This window comes from Chrysemys picta, chromosome 1 (genome assembly GCF_011386835.1).
Source record: "Chrysemys picta bellii isolate R12L10 chromosome 1, ASM1138683v2, whole genome shotgun sequence".
NCBI lineage: Eukaryota > Metazoa > Chordata > Testudines > Emydidae > Chrysemys > Chrysemys picta.
In genome coordinates, this window is record NC_088791.1 from 338,246,476 (window position 1) to 338,262,197 (window position 15,722).

The 15,722-nt window shown below is 50.9% G+C and overlaps 1 protein-coding gene across 5 annotated transcripts in view; it reads left to right on the plus strand.

Moving 5' to 3' along the window:
• Window positions 1–15,722, plus strand: part of GAB2 (GRB2 associated binding protein 2) — a 205,020-nt gene that overhangs the window by 170,953 nt on the left and 18,345 nt on the right. For 3 of the 5 annotated variants that reach the window (XR_010601206.1, XM_065595935.1, XM_065595918.1), the window contains 4 exons: window positions 7,308–7,349; window positions 8,193–8,779; window positions 9,839–9,933; window positions 12,316–12,592. Coding sequence is in view for 4 of the 5 variants with exons in the window: in XM_065595935.1 (XP_065452007.1) it covers window positions 7,308–7,349; window positions 8,193–8,779; window positions 9,839–9,933; window positions 12,316–12,592 (1,001 nt within the window). In the remaining variant the exon portion in view is untranslated. The remainder of the gene's footprint in view (window positions 1–7,307; window positions 7,350–8,192; window positions 8,780–9,838; window positions 9,934–12,315; window positions 12,593–15,722) is intronic. The other 2 variants (XM_065595923.1, XM_065595929.1) reach the window with 1 other exon arrangement.

The following is a 15,722-nucleotide window of genomic DNA, read 5'->3' on the forward strand; positions in this document are numbered from 1 at the left end:
GCTAGACGTCCTTGGAGTAGGAATAAGACCGTCCCTTACACCAGCGACCTGGTCTAGCGCTGTGCAAATAATGGATTTTTCGGTTCACTGATAAGTCTGAAAAATTGGAGGGGGGAGAGGGGGAAATAGTTTCAGGCTGAAGTGGATACAATTATTTTTTAAATTTTCAATGAATCGAAAAGTAAAACGAAACTTTGTTTTGGGTTGAACGACATGTTTTGTTTTGATTTTGAGCCTTTTAAATTGGTTCTGAATTGTTTTTAAAAGTAAAATTATAGGAAGTTTCTAAACAAAAAGTTGCTTCAGACTGAAAATATTGAAAAGGTTGAAATTAAACCTGCCCAGATTTTAAGAAGTTTTGTGTTTCGTTTTCAGCACATGAATTCGCAAAACATTTTCGTGTCACCAAATCAGTGTTTTTCACTGGAAAAAGTTACACTCGAAAAATGTTGCCCGGCTCTAACCTGGACTCTATAGAAATATTGTGAATGCCCAGAGAAGCATCTGCAGGTACATTAGCTGGGATAAAAATAATAAAGGCTGTCAACCGTCATGATCATGGTATCAGCTGATCTCCAGTAGGGGTCTGGAAGAAAATTCCTTCCCTGACGCATTGTTACAGCCCAGAGTGAGGTGTCAGGGCTCCTTGGTACTGTTCCCATGTAACCTCTCTGGGTCTTACCCAGCTGTAAAATGGGGATAATAATAGCAATGTGGCAGCGACGTTAGGGGGAACTGACAAATTACCCTTTGCAAAGTACTTTCAGATCCTCAGATGAAAGGCAAAGCAAGGCTCTTCCTCTGGGGCATCTGGCGTAAGTCACTGTCAGAGTCAAAATACCCGGAACCAATTTCCCAGGGGGGCTGAGCATCCACTTGGTGTAATTCAGCATTGTCTTGTGATGCTCAGTCTTTGTCAAATGAGTCTATTTCTTAGCGCCATCTTGTGATGGTTTCTGTGAACAGCAGCACCTTTATCGCCACACATTGTGGGAGAGGTGCCCAGACCTTAAAATAGAAACAAAACCATCTTCTCGCTGGCCTTTGCCTGCCCAGTGTACAAAAGTTACGCACCTCAGAAACAAATTGTAGCTCCCCTGTGTAATTTACTGCAGGCAAAATCTTCTCTGGAGCACTATTATCAGTGGCAAAACAAGGCCACACAGGACCCTGGTTCCAGAAGAGGCTAAGGGCCCATTTCCCAATTCTGAAATCTAAAATTTTCTTTGTCCCCAAACTACCCATCACCCCACAACATCCCCCATTTCCCCTACAATGCCCACAACTCACCGAACTGCCCCCAACATACCCCACTCACCCCAACCCCTCACCCTGCAGCTCCCCCACACTCCCCACTCACCCCATAGCCCACCAACTCCCCTCCAGCCCCTCACCCACCACCCCCAGGATCTTCTGGGTCACACCAGCACCTCTCATCCCCCAGCTCAGTGCTCTGCTCCCGACCAGGGGCATGTGCAGGAATTTAAACCTGTCTGCTTTTGGAGGGGCACCTGCGGTCAGCTCCCGCCACGGCCCCGGGGCTGGAGGAGCTCTCTCTCCCCACCGTGGCCCTGGGGCTAGAGGGGCTGTCAGCTCCTGCCACAACCCCAGGGCCGAGGAGCTCACTCTTCCCGCTGCAGTCCCAGGGCTGGATGAGTTCTGTGCCCCCATCGATTATTGGGGGGCGTGCCCCTGCTTGCCCTCCCTTGTGCACTCGCCTGCTTCCGACATGGGCTAGGCCAGCTTGACCCAATCCCAGCCATCCATCAGTTCAGCAAATGCCAATTGTCTGCCCTGCTCTGACATGGCAAAAGCCAAATTGGAGTGATGAGTGGTGCTGCGATTCCATGTGCCAAGTTGCAATGCAACTCGCTCAGATTTGGCCAGGCCACGCTCCTGGCCATGATGGAGAGGCAGCTGGACCAAACCTGAGCACCCATGCACGCAATCACAGTGCCACTCAGATTCGGCCTGGCCTCCCCTCTCTCCAATGGAGGGATGGCAGGGCAAAATTTGAGTGAGCAGCATTGTGACTCTGTGCACCCGGTTGAAGTGCTGGAGTGTCGCTCTATCTGGGTAGGCCCCCATAACCTCATGGGCCCTGGTGCAACTGTACCACTTGAACCATTGTACTTATGCCACTGAATATTATTTCCTCCTAATATCTCTGTTACTGATGCAACACAAGGCTGTATGATGTGTATAAATAACAGGAAAGTAACAGATAGAATCACAGGCAGACAGAAACTGTTCAAAGAAGGTTAAGGTTGCTAAGTCAAGCACAGAAACGTTAGGAAATGCCAGGATTACATAAGAAAGGTCCATCTAGCCCAGGATCCTGTCTTCTGACAGTGGCCAGTGCCAGATGCTTCAGGAGGACTGAACAGAACAGGGCAATTATTGAGTGATCCATTCCCTGTCACCCACTCCCAGATTCTGGCAGTCAGAGGCTAGGGACGCCCAGAGCATGAAGTTGCATCCCTGACCATCTAGGCTAATAGCCATTGATGGACCTGTCCTCCGTGAACTTATCTAATTCTTTTTTGAACCCAGTTATACTTTTGGCCTTCACAACATCCCCTGGCAAGGAGTTCCATGGGTTGACTGTGTTGTGTAAAGTAATACTTCCTTTTGTTTGTTTTAAACCTGCTGCCTATTAATTTCATTGGCTGACCCCTGGTTCTTGGGTTATGTGAAGGGGTAAATAAATTAAGGGTGCCCACACAGGCGAGTGCTGAAAGCACAGGAGAGTCCATCTCCCAGCTCTCAGTTCTGCTTCAGCAGCCATTGAGGTTTGGCGAAGTTATAAGCAACTGAAAATAGGGTTTTATAGTAGAAAGCTTAGGGCAGTCTTACCTATAGGTGGTGCTATCCGCTTTCCCCCTGGTTTGGGGTGATGTTGTGAAAGTTTTGTCTAGTTCTAGTGCTGATGCCCGTGCAGCTTAAACTGATAGCGTATGGAAATGACAGGAGCAGCTCAAGCCCACAGCACCCAATTACAACCCCACAAACACCTGGATGTATGGATCAGCTGTTCTGTCTCCAGTATGGAATGTCCCAGGTGATGGGGCTTCCCGCCATTCTCTTTGTAGATCATCCGCATCCTAGAGATCAGGCAGGTTCTGTTTCCCTGTATCCAGCCTATATTTGCCTTTGCCAAATTTCATCCCTTTTCTTCTAGTTGCACCCTCTTGGATCACCCTAAATAAATCCTCTCCTTCTTTGGGGCTTGCACCCTGCAGATATTTGTTATGTATTGCTTGCACACCCTTGTTTGTCCTGTCACCAAGTTATACAGAATTGGGCCAGAGTTTCAGAGGATGTAAACTGCGGTAACTCCACTGAAATCCAAGGAGCGGGAGGGTTGGAGGTCTGCCTGATATTCAGCATGACCATAGCATGCAGAGCAACACAGCACAGCAACAACCAAGGAGTCCTCTATGCCCACTAGATTTGCTTGTGTGTTGGTATTATTTTGAACACCCACATCTATAGCACTGCAGATTTACACAGTGCTTTGCACGCCCAGCTAAAGGCATCTTGCTTTCAAGAGCTTCCAATCTAAGTTATACAAAATAAACAAAAGCAAGTATAGGTGAGGGAGGGCAACAGATGATGAGAAGACGGCAGAGACTGTTTGCAGGCTGAAGAGTATTTTAAGGAAAGATGCAAAAGTTGCCCTTCTGGAACAGTCGCTAATTGAATTAAGGGGCTGATCTAGCTGAGCTAAGGCCCAGTTGTGGAGCTGCTCCAGGCACCCAACCTCCCATCAGAGCCAGTGGTAGGGTTACCATACGTCTGGATTTTCCCGGACATGTCCGGCTTTTTGGTCCTCAAATCCCCGTCCAGGAGGAAATTCCAAAAAGCCGGGCATGTCCGGGAAAATAGGGAGGGGTCGTGGGGCTTGGATCTGAGCAGGAGCCGCTGGGGCCGGAGCCGGAGCCGCTGGGACCGGCGGTGCTCGGCTGCCGGCTGGCGCCGCTCAGCCAGAACCAGGGCCCGAGCCGAGCCAGGCCGGAGCCGCTGGGCCAGGGTTGGGGGTGCTCGGCCAGGGCCGGTGCCCTGGGGCCCGAGCCAAGCTGGAGTCGCTGGGGCCGGGGCGGGCCAGAGCCGCTCGGCTGGAACCGGGGCTGGTGCCCCAGGGCCCAAGCCGAGCCGAGCCGGGCCGGAGACACCAGGGCCAGAGCCGCTCGGCCGGGGAGGCCAGACTGGGCCGCGCCTCCTCATGCCCCCCACCACTGCCCCAACCCCAGCTTACCCGCTGCCTGCCTGTTTCAGGCTTCCCGCGAACATTTGATTCGTGGGAGGCAGGGGAGGGGGAGGAGCAGGGGGCGGAGCATTCAGGGACGGGGGCGGAGTTGGGGCGGGGACCTTGGGGAAGGGACGGAGTTGGGGTGGGGCCGGGCGGGGCTGGGGCGGGGCCCCGTGGAGTGTCCTCTTTTTGTTTTTTTAAAATATGGTAACCCTATGGCCAGTGGGCGTCCCAGGCAGGATACGTGCTGTTAGAAAGGCAGAGGTTAAGGGCTGTGCTTAGGCTTCTGCAAGAGCCTGCAATTAAGACAACCCCCTGGAACATTTAGAGTGGGCTGGGTTTTCTCTGTGCTGCTGCCATTGGCGTAGGGCTGGAACCCTGCATAATGCTATGAGAACATCAGGCCAATGTTACATTATTAAAGAGAAGCAGGAAAATGGGCCAGTGCTTCTGTGACAGGATGCAGGGGCACTACCAGCTACCAAACAATGGTATTGAACCACTGTGACATACCAGGGTACAATCCAGGCTAATGAGTCACCCCTGCCCCCTAACCTGGGGTGCCCTTTACCATGGCTTGCTGCTGTAGCCTCCAGCCTGGACTGCTCACAAACAGCCTCCAGCATGCAAGTCACTCCCAGCGATGTGTGTGTGTGTGCTGCAGCCAGCCAGCCACACCTTGACTCCTACCAGCCTGGGTTATGCTGCAGAGTGACCCCAACACACCCCCAGCCCCTGATCTTCCCCCAGAAATGTATGCCGTGTACTGCCCAGCCCAATCCTGGACAGTGCAAATATATTAGGTCCATAATTCCTTTAAGGGAATAATACGTACACAACTTGCTACCAATGTTCCCTCTATTTTTTTCCGTCCATGTGCAGAATGAATTTTGTTATGTGCAGAATCAATATTGAGGTAATATGCGGATGTGCGCCATCACCGCTGTACTTTCATGGCAGCCCTTATCCCACCAAGAGCTCACAACGTCCTACTGCTACCGTAGCACCTAGCTGGGTCTTAGGGAAGGTCTGTCTTCAGGTGACATCTGCAGTACCTATCTGTTCATTCCTATGCCTCCTTCCACAAGGATCAGTACATGCTTCACAAACTAGACCGGGGTAGGCAACCTATGGCACGGGTGCTGAAGGCGGCACGCGAGCTGATTTTCAGTGGCACTCACACTGCCCAGGTCCTGGCCACCGTCCGGGGGGCTCTGCGTTTTAATTTAATTTTAAATGAAGCTTCTTAAACATTTTAAAAACCTTATTTACTTTACATACAACAATAGTTTAGTTATATATTATAAACTTTTAGAAAGAGACCTAAAAATGTTAAAATGTATGACTGGCACGCAAAACCTTAAATCAGAGCGAATAAATGAAGACTCGGCACACCACTTCTGAAAGGTTGCCGACCCCTGAACTAGACATGTAAATGCACCACTGAAATGCAGCCACCTCTGGGGAGGAAAGTCAGCAGCCAGGTGGGCCAACAGCACAGAGAGCACTGTGCAGTAGTTTGGAAAGAGAAGGGGAATTTTGGTTAGGAAGAATCTTTTCCTCTTATGCAAAATGCTTGAGATATTTAATGTTCAGACAAGGCTTCATCTGTAAAGGTCTCATCTGAATGTAAAATATAATACCACAATATTAGAAATCAAAGTAAATGTTTCTTTTTAAATCAGGACACTAAGGCTCAAAATAATTTTTAAAAACATGCAAATTCCCCTTACTACCATCCTCTTTTATTAACAATACAAAACACTTTAAAAGTCCTATCGACTATTCAATCTTCATGTTGTTTATATTTTTACACTGGATCATCTTGGACAATTAAAGTAGCACAGTCAAGTTCGTCTTCAGATTCTCATGCACACATACAATGTTCCAATGTCTCAGTTATTAACACACACAGCTCTGTAAATTTACACAGCACTTTACAAACAAACTTTCACTTCACATGAACTTCTCCCACTTCTTTCCATGAGGCCACTCACATGCGTAACAGCTACATGAGTAATACTTTGCAGCATCAGCCCCCTAGAAAAACCACCTGTCCTCCTGCCCACAAAAAGCTTTGCAAACACTGCTAGGGGAGGTTTAAATCCACAACAGGGAATTGTTGTCATTGGAAATCCGACAAAACAGTCACAAAAATATTTCCATGAGTCCTAGTTTTGGTCATTACCTTTTAAAACACAAATCTAAAAGCCAACCATATTTAGTGCTTTTCATTTATAAATCTCAAAGTGTTTTACAGAGGAAGGTCAATATCCTTATTCCCATGTGGAAAAGGGGGAAACTGAGGCACAGTGTGGGGTGAGGTGACTTCCCAAGGTCACACAGAAACTTAATGGCAGAGCTGGGGAAAGAGCCAAAGTCTCTTGACTCCCAAGGCTCCCCCAGCTCCGGGGTTGCAGCAGGGAGAGAGAGGACTCCTCCAGCCCCAGAGTTGGGAGAGAGATGTCTCTCCAGTCCCCGCTGCAGCCACGGACTCGGGCTGGTAGAGACGTGTCTCTCCCGTCCCTGCCGCAGAATTGGGGCGGGGGCCAGGAGAAAAGCATCTTTCCCCCCCCCCCCCGTAGCCCTGCATGCCCCAAGCTCCTCCAAACCCCCATCACCACCACCCCCACCTCACCCCACTGCCCCCACCCACCCTACACATCCTGCATGCCAGCACTGCTGGTGTGCAGCCCTTGATGAGCCCCTGTGGGGCCGCACAGGCGTGTACCTTCCAGGGAACACAGCTTGCTACCCCAAATGGAGTGACCCAGATACTTCAACTTAAACACACTGGAGTAGATAAAACAATACAACAAGTTTATCAACTACAAAGAGAGAAATTTTAAGGGAGTACAAGTAATGAGGCATAAAAATCAGAAATGGTTACCAGAAAAATAAAGATAAAACGCCTCCTGATGCCTAACTTAAGAAACTATATTCGATTCAAAGCAAAGTTTTCTCACCACATGATTTCAGCAGGCTTACTGACCAAACTCTTTACGTCAGGACCCCTTCTCCCAGAGTCCAACCGCTGCTTCCTTTGTCTCTTCAGGTGCGGTGAATGCGCTGGACAGGGACAGAGAGAGAGAGACAGGTGCTTGGAGGAGGGAGGTGCCCTGTCCCTTTTTATAGGTTCAGTCCCCCTCTTGAAAAACATTTCCAGCTGAGACCCAGCAGACACAGAGTCTATGTGGAAGGATGTTCCCTGCTAGCTTTTTTTTTTCACCTGTTTGAACTTCCTTTGTTTTCCCTCCCTGTTTGATGACTCTGTTTACTGCTTAAATGCAAATGAAGCAAAGCATACTTTCCTTTGTTTTCGGACAGACCTGTTTGCCAACTTCTGTTTGGGTGGGTGTTGTGGGGTTTGGAACATAGGTTAATAACATCACACAGGGAAATCTTATAACTTCACATACAATGTTGCTACACATATTTTATCAGGACAATACTGACCCGCAAATTATGAGTTTTCCAATGGTACCTCACAAGGCATTCTTTGTACAAAAATGATAACAAAAGGATGTGAACACAGGAGTGCATTCTGTCACAACCAAGTCATTCCTTCCACAGGGAAGAGCTCTGACTCGAACCATCAGGGAGGTGGAGTTTGCCCAACCTAGTACACAGCCAGAGGGCTGGCCCCCTACACCTCAGATCCCAAGTTAACCATGAAAGCTCTGTGCCTCTGAATTCCCTTCCTCCTCCCCTCCTGTTGCTGCCCCCAGGTTTCCCCTCAGGGGATTTCGCTCTGTGGTGGAGCCAAATGAGGCAGGTGTCTTTATTCACTTGTACAGGCTGGGGAGGCACAGGGAGTGTCGCACGTGACTTGCCCAGGGTCACCCAGCAAGTCAGTGGCTCTCCTGGCTCCCAGACCCCTGCTGTAACCATTGGCCACACTGCCTCAGAGATCTAAGCCACACCCTTTCCTCTTTCCTAGGAGCGCCAGTTTCTCACAAGCCACACGGTCCTCGTTCTTCATGAGGAGCGACACGGCCGTTCAGAAGCTCTCCCAGGGCAACGGACACTGTGTGAATGGGGTTGGTGGGCAAGTCCACGGATTCTACAGCTTGCCGAAGCCCAGCAGGCACAATTCGGAGCTCAGGGACAGTGCCTACGACCTCCCGCGGAGCTTTGGCTCTTACGCTCACACCAAAGCCAGCCTCACGGGCTCTGACACGGATAATGAGGAGGTCTATACCTTTAAGACTCCCAACAACACCCTGTGCAAGGAGTTTGGGGAGCTCTCCACGGACTCCTATGACATCCCCGTCACCCCTCTCTCCGTATACCAGATCCCAAGGACTTTCACGCTGGACAAGAACCACAACACGCTGGCCGTGGCCTCCAGTGATTCACCCGCTGCTCCCCCACCCCGGCCCCCTAAACCAGGGCAGATGGAGTCACGGTGGGGAAGCCCCCAGCAGCGCCCTCCCAATGGTGAAAGCATAAGTATGGTCTCTGTGGCGGCTACCATTCCCAGGAGGAACACGTTACCAGCCGTGGAGAACAGCAGACTACATCGAGGTAAGTGTTACATTTAAATGGGGGTGTGGTGGGGCAAGGCGTCTTTTCCCCAGATATCAAGTTGGACAGTGCAGCCAAAGATGCTGACTCCATTAGAGAGAGGTGGGGCCAGATGCCCAGCCTGTGTAAATCAGCATAGTTCAACCGAAATCAGTGGAGCTGCACTGGTTTATTCCAACCGAGGAGCTGGTGCTACATATTAAGAGGTTGGGCTTGTGGCATATATGAACACCCCTGAATTTTTGGGTATGTCCAGATTCTGCAGTTGGTTCTTGTCTGTATAAAGGGCTGAACCGAAACCCCAGATTCAGTCACCCCCAAACTTTGAGGAAGTTCAGATCTAGATCAAAATGCCACCATTCAGGCCCATCGTTTTTGCAGCTCCTGCCGGTACATTTGACTTTTAATTCAATTTATGGCCAAAGTTTTCAAAAGTTGCCACTGATTTTGGAGGCCTCGAAGTTTGGCCGCCCAACCTGAGACAACTAAAGGTAATTTTCAGTGCCCTCCAGGCCTGATTTTCAGCGCTCCAGAACAGCTGCAGCTCCTGTTGACTTTGACTGGAGCTGTGGTTCTTCAGCACCTCTGAAAATCAGAGTCAGGCCTTCTCCAGCTGGACACACACATGACCATGGACTTTTAAAATGTTTATTGTGAAGCTGCAAGGAACTAACTGGCCGAGGAGAATAGTTAATGTAAGGTGAGGCCTTTCCCTCCAGGACACCCATTCCAGACTGAGCTAGGTCAGCTGCAGCCAAATGCTGCTACCGCCCTCACTACCATCAGTGAGGATAAATGAATAAAACGGGTGTGGAGTACTTAGAACGAGCTGTTTGAGACGGGATAGAAAAAAAAGAGAGAAGACTTGCACAGTTTCCAAACTCCTTGCCCAGCTACCCATGCTCTGCTAACCTAAACACACATCATTTTCTGTATAGCAATAACCAGCCATATCTAAAGGTGAGCTGTTGAGGGCTACATGTGTCAGGGGCACTATTAGAACTAGAGGAGTCACAAGCAGGCGCCGTGTGTATTGTGAATCCATGATTTGTGTTTCAGCTTCTTCCTGTGAGACTTACGAATACCCCCAGCATGGCGGCAGCAGCACAGTTCAGTCTGCAGAGTCTGTGAATGACGGGTTCAACTCATATCTGGTAAGTTGATGCTACTATCACCCACTCATCAGTGTGTGTCCTGTGTCCCTCTCAGCCACAGAGGAAGTGAGTCTGCCATCCATGTATGCGACACACACATTCCATACCCCAGGACTGGCTTTGCCTGTGGTACAATTCCGACCAGCCTCTGAATGCACATGGAGGATGCCATTTTGTTCTACAAAATGGCGTCCATACAACATACATGCAAGGTCATGCCTTCCATGGCAAGTATAGAATTTCGTGCCTTACTGAAAATGTCACTGTGAATCTGCTACAGCTACCAGCTTGGGGACCTAGGGCTTGAGCTGGCTCCATTGACTCAAGAGAAGTTTTGCTTTGACTTCAGTGAAAGCAGAATTGAAGCCTTCGTCCTTCAGTTCATGCTGGAGCCCTGGAAGTCTCTGGTTCAACCCTGGTGATGACCATCTTAACAGTTGTTTACTAGTAGCTAGATAAGCTCACACCATTCAGAACTGAGATTTGATTTGGATGCTTACACAAACCGTATCTGACTGGCGCTTCAGTTCAGAGAAGCATCAGATGCTTGTTGAAACATCCTGCATTTTAACCATTGGACTAAACTATGAAGGGAAGGATTCTCCATCTCTTGATGTCTTCAGGTCAACATGGGATGCTTTAATGGAAGACATACTTTAGCCAAACACAAGTTATGCAGGGGTAACTGGGTGAAATGTAAGGGCCTGTGATATACAGGGGGTCAGACTAGATGATTTAATGGTCTTTTCTGGAAATATAATCTATAAATCTGAATCTATGGTTCTGCAGAGCTGGGCTGGAAAGGTTGCCAGCACAGACTCTATCATGAGAATTCTGATATTTCCTGCTTCCTTTTGAACTGGAAATACCATTAAACCAGCCCCTTGCGCTGCATTTCTGTCACGGCTGGAGCCAGGACATGCAGAGATGCATGAAAAACAGAGTTAGCTGAAGTATTTTCTAACCTCCGAGAAGGTTCAGTTCAGTCTGATGTTTGCGTGAGTTTATCTGGATGGATTCCACCATCCCATCTTTAATCCCCACCCTGAACTTGGAACTCAGTGAGATGTTTTGATAAAGATCATTATCAGAGCTGTGTGCAAAATTCACAGTGGAAATTAAAAAACTCCTTTCTGAATTTGCAGAGCTTCTGCAATCATGCTCTGAGGCCACAAGAAGGGGTCCAGATCTGGGAATTTAAACCATCCTCCCAGCTCAAGTTGCTTGTGATACTCAGAGCCTACTACAGCATCTTAAAAAGCCAGAGTTCCTGAGCTGGAGGAATTGAGAGGCAGAGTTATTTGCAGGACATTATAGGGACAGTGTAAAGCCAGTCCACCTCACAGCAGGCTGTCCCAACTATCCCTGTGAGGGAGCCAGTGTCATGATGGGAGGTGGCTAAGGTGGAGTGGAGGGGCCAATGTATGGGACCTGCTTTCCAGGAAAGGTAGAGGAAACTGATAATTCCTCATGTGCTTAGGTCACATCCAGAGACTGGATAGAGTTGTGGTTGGAGACGTGGTCACTAGAAATACTGATAGGTGGAAATGTGGTGAGGTGGCCTTGTTTACTTCTCTATTGGCTGTGAAGTTGGGTCTCAATGGACATCTAGAAGACAAACATCCACAGAGTGCTGGGGGAGGACCCTGTGGTTGTGGTACATATTGGTACAAGTGACATAGGGAGGTGTAGGAAGGAGGTCTTGGAAGCTAAATTAGGGTGTTGGACCACACCTGGGCCAGCTAATCAGGGAACCATCAGGGTCTCAACACGAGGATGAGAAGATGTTGTAGAGGGAGGTTTACATTTATTGGAGATTCCTTAAGGAAAGGGGGAGACCTGATACCAAAGGGATGGGCTTCACCTTAACCCAAGTAGAAACTAGCACAGGGGGATTATTAAAACCAGGAGCTGGGGGAAAGCTGACAGGTGCTATGGAGCACTTGGGTCGGGCAAAGACACCCGCTAAGGAGGACAGGAACTGTCAGCTCCTTGGGGCAGGGATTATTTCCTCTTTCCCTGTTTGGAAAGTGCCTAGCACCCCTTAGGCAATGCTGGAAATCAATTGTAATATTAAAGATAACTCTGCCTCTCTCTATCAGTAAAGGCTAGCCCAGAAATTACAGCTGAATGGGAGCAAAGAGAGGTTGAGGATCAGCACCAGGACTCCCCTGAACTGGGAACTGTTTGTCGTTCAGATCCAATGGCTGACGTGAATTTGGCAGCTTTGACCCCATCTCCAGTGTAAATGTCTGCTCACTGTGATAGGGAGGGATTACACTCTGGGGTCTAGGCCACAGTGAGTAACGCTGAACACTGCTGCTCGTATTCCATACCTCACTAAATATCTTCTTGACCCTTGACCTCCCCTGTGCTTTCCAGCAAGCCACAGTGGCTCGCTCCCACAGTGCTGACTGCGAGGACAATTATGTCCCAATGAACCCAGGCTCCTCATCCCTGCTGAACATGGAGAAAGCGAATGACAATTCCCAGAATCTCTACATCCCCATGAGCCCTGGTCCGCACCACTTTGACCTGATGGGATTGTCCTCGACGACCCTCCCAGTCCATAAAGGAGGAGCCATTTCTCAGTGCCACAGGCGGCTGAGCGAAATCCAGCCCCCTCCAGTCAACCGCAACCTCAAACCTGACCGGAAAGGTAAGACCAGTTCCTTGGACAGAAACACCTGTACTTGAGAGGAACTCTACTGTGACTAGTTATAATACTACAGACAGCTGAATAGAGGTATCAGCTTGTGCCACATAACCATGGGGGAACAGTAGTGCACAGCCTCCAAGCAAACACGGGAGGGGAACTCACTGCCTTCCAGAGCCCTCCAGAACATATTGACTGCCATGGCCCTGTGTGGGGCACCGGTCTCTGCCCCAGCACAGCCAGCCAGCCAGCTGCACTGGCCACTGTTAGAGCAACTCGGAAAATTACTTACGGAACAGAATATAAATGTCTAAAAAATTAAACTTTTTAACCTTTTTCCAAATCGAAAATTTTGGGGGAATTTTTGTTCCATGAGAAAGTTTGGTTTTTCAATTTGATTTGGGGGAAAAAACTAAAGTTTTGGAATTTACCATGAAACAAAAATTCCAATTTCTGAGCAGCTCTAACCAGGATCTGTGTACAGGGACAGAGCCTTAGCCCCAGCCCCACCCCCTGCCCCTACTCCTACTCCTACCCCTCCCTACTTTCATCTTCAGGGATGGCACAGTCGTCATAGCCTTTATGCACAATAAGTGGAATTCTTCCTGGCCTTTACACAAGGCCCTATAATTGGAAAGGTTCTTGCTCCCCCTCCCTCATCCTTTAAGAAACAGAAGAAATCTGTCCCATAGCAAGTAATCTGTATACCAAAAAATGTACCTTCAAATCAGCTACTATGGGCCTGCTAACATCCCCATTGTCTTCAAAGGGAGCTGGAACATCACTGCCTTAATAGCTGTGCATGGTCTCTCCCCAGAACCTGCCATTATAGTGAAAGGTCCAAGTGGGAAATACTGTACAGAGCTCCATCCTCCTCATGTGGTGCCACTAGGCACCACAGCTCTTTTTGTGGGGAAGGTGGTGGTGTGGTTAAGGCACTGGCGTCTGGCACTGTACGTTCAAGCCCTGATTCTGTCTCAGGCTTCCTGTATGACCTTGGGTTAGTCTCTTAGTCCCGCTGTGTAAAATGGGGATACCAGTTCTGTTTAGACTTGCAGCAGGGACTGTTTCTTGCTATGGGTACTGCTACACTTTGAGCTGGCAGTGTAATTGAGGAGACATACCCCTGCTAGTTCTGACCGAGCTAGCGCACTAAAAATAAAGTGCAGCCGCGGCAGCACAAGCAGTGGGAGGGGCTAGCTACCCGAGGTACGTGCTTGCGCAGCTAACCATGGTGGTTGCGTTCTACTTTTAGCATGCTAGCTCCATCAGAGCTCACGCGGCACGGGTATTAGGGTTACCATACGTCCGGATTTCCCCGGACATGTCCTCCTTTTGTGTGCTAAAAATAGCGTCCGGGGGGAATTTGCAAAGCTCTCACAATGTCCGGGATTAGCAGAGAGTGGCTGGGAGGGCTGCAGGGAAGTCCCGGGCTGGACTCGGGAGCAGCTGTAGAGGAGCCGGATCCGCCCTGCATTCTGAGCCAGCAGCTGCCTTGCAGCCCAGTCCGGCAACACTGTGCAGGGCCAGACCGGGTTTTGTTGTGCAGGGCCAGACCGGGTTTTGTTGTGCTCGGGAGCTCAGCCACGTGTCCGGCTCGGCTGCACAGAGCCCAACTCTGTTCTGAGCAGCAGGGTAAGGAGGTCAGGGGGCAGGAAGGTTCTGGAGGTGGAGGTCAAGAAACAGGGGGGGCTTTTTGGGGGCAGTGGAGAAAGTTTTGGGCAGTCAGGGTACAGGTAGGGGGTAGGGTCCTGGGGGGCAGTTGGGGGGGGTCTTAGGAGGGGGCAGTTAGGGGACAAGGAGCGGGGGGGGTAGGGGGCTGGGAGTTCTGGGGGGGAGCTGTCAGGGGGCAGGAGTGGAGAGAGGGATCGGAGCAGTCAGGGGACAGGGAGCAGAGGGGTTTAGATGGGTTGGGAGTTCTGGGGGGAGCTGTCAGGGGGCAGGAGTGGGGAGAGGGATCGGAGCAGTCAGGGGACAAGGAGCGGGGGGGGGTAGGGGGCTGGGAGTTCTGGGGGGGGCTGTCAGGGGGCAGGAGTGCGGAGAGGGATCGGAGCAGTCAGGGGACAGGGAGCAGAGGGGTTTAGATGGGTTGGGAGTTCTGGGGGGGGCTGTCGGGGCAGGAGTGCGGAGAGGGATCGGAGCAGTCAGGGGACAGGGAGCAGAGGGGTTTAGATGGGTTGGGAGTTCTGGGGGGGGGCTGTCAGTGGGTGGGGAGTGGTTGGATGGGGCGTGGGAGTCCCAGGGGTCTGTCTGGGGGTGGGGGTGTGGATAAAGGTTGGGGCAGTCAGGGGACAAGAGGCAGGGAGGCTTAGATAGTCCTGGGGGGCAGTTAGGGGCAGGGGTCCCAGGAGGGGGTAGTCAGGGGACAAGGAACGGGGGGAGGGTTGGGAGGTCAGGGGGGGGCGGGAAGTGGGAGGGGCAGGGGCGGGGCTAGGGCGGGGCTCCTCCCGTCCTCTTTTTTGCTCGCTGAAATATGGTAACCCTAACGGGTATGTCTCCTTGTTCTGGAAGTTATACCTCCAGCTCAAAGTGGAGAGGTACACCATGGGTATGTACAGCGCCTAGCACCATCTCTGTAGCCACTGCCATAACACCAATAATCATCTGAGTTCAGGAAACAGCAGGAGACCTTTTAGGCTGTCATGTTTTTCAATTGTCATAACTGATTAATTAACCATTAGCTTAAATCAGGGCCAGTGCCAGGCCACCCTGCTCCCCCCCTCCCCAGCCCTGCAGCAGTTCCCTGCCCCTCCCCACCCTGAGGCGTCCCCCCCTCCCCCGCGGCAGCTACCCTCTCCCCCTGCCCTGAGGCACCCCCCCTCCACCGGGGAGCCATGCGGCAGCTCCCCACCCCAGCTCACCTCTGCTCCGCTTCCTCCCCTGAGCATGCCGCCCCCGCTCTAATTCCCCTCTCCTCCCAGGCTTGTGGCGCCAAACAGCTGATTGGCGCTGCAAGCCTGGGAGGTGGGAGAAGCGGAGCGACGACTGCGCGCTCGTGGAGGGGGCGTAGCAGAGATGATCTGGGGTGGGGAACTGCCGCGGGGGGGGGTGTGCCTCAGGACGGGGGGGGACGACTGCCACAGGACTCCCCACCCCAGCTCACCTCTGCTACGCCCCCTCCCCGAGCACGCCG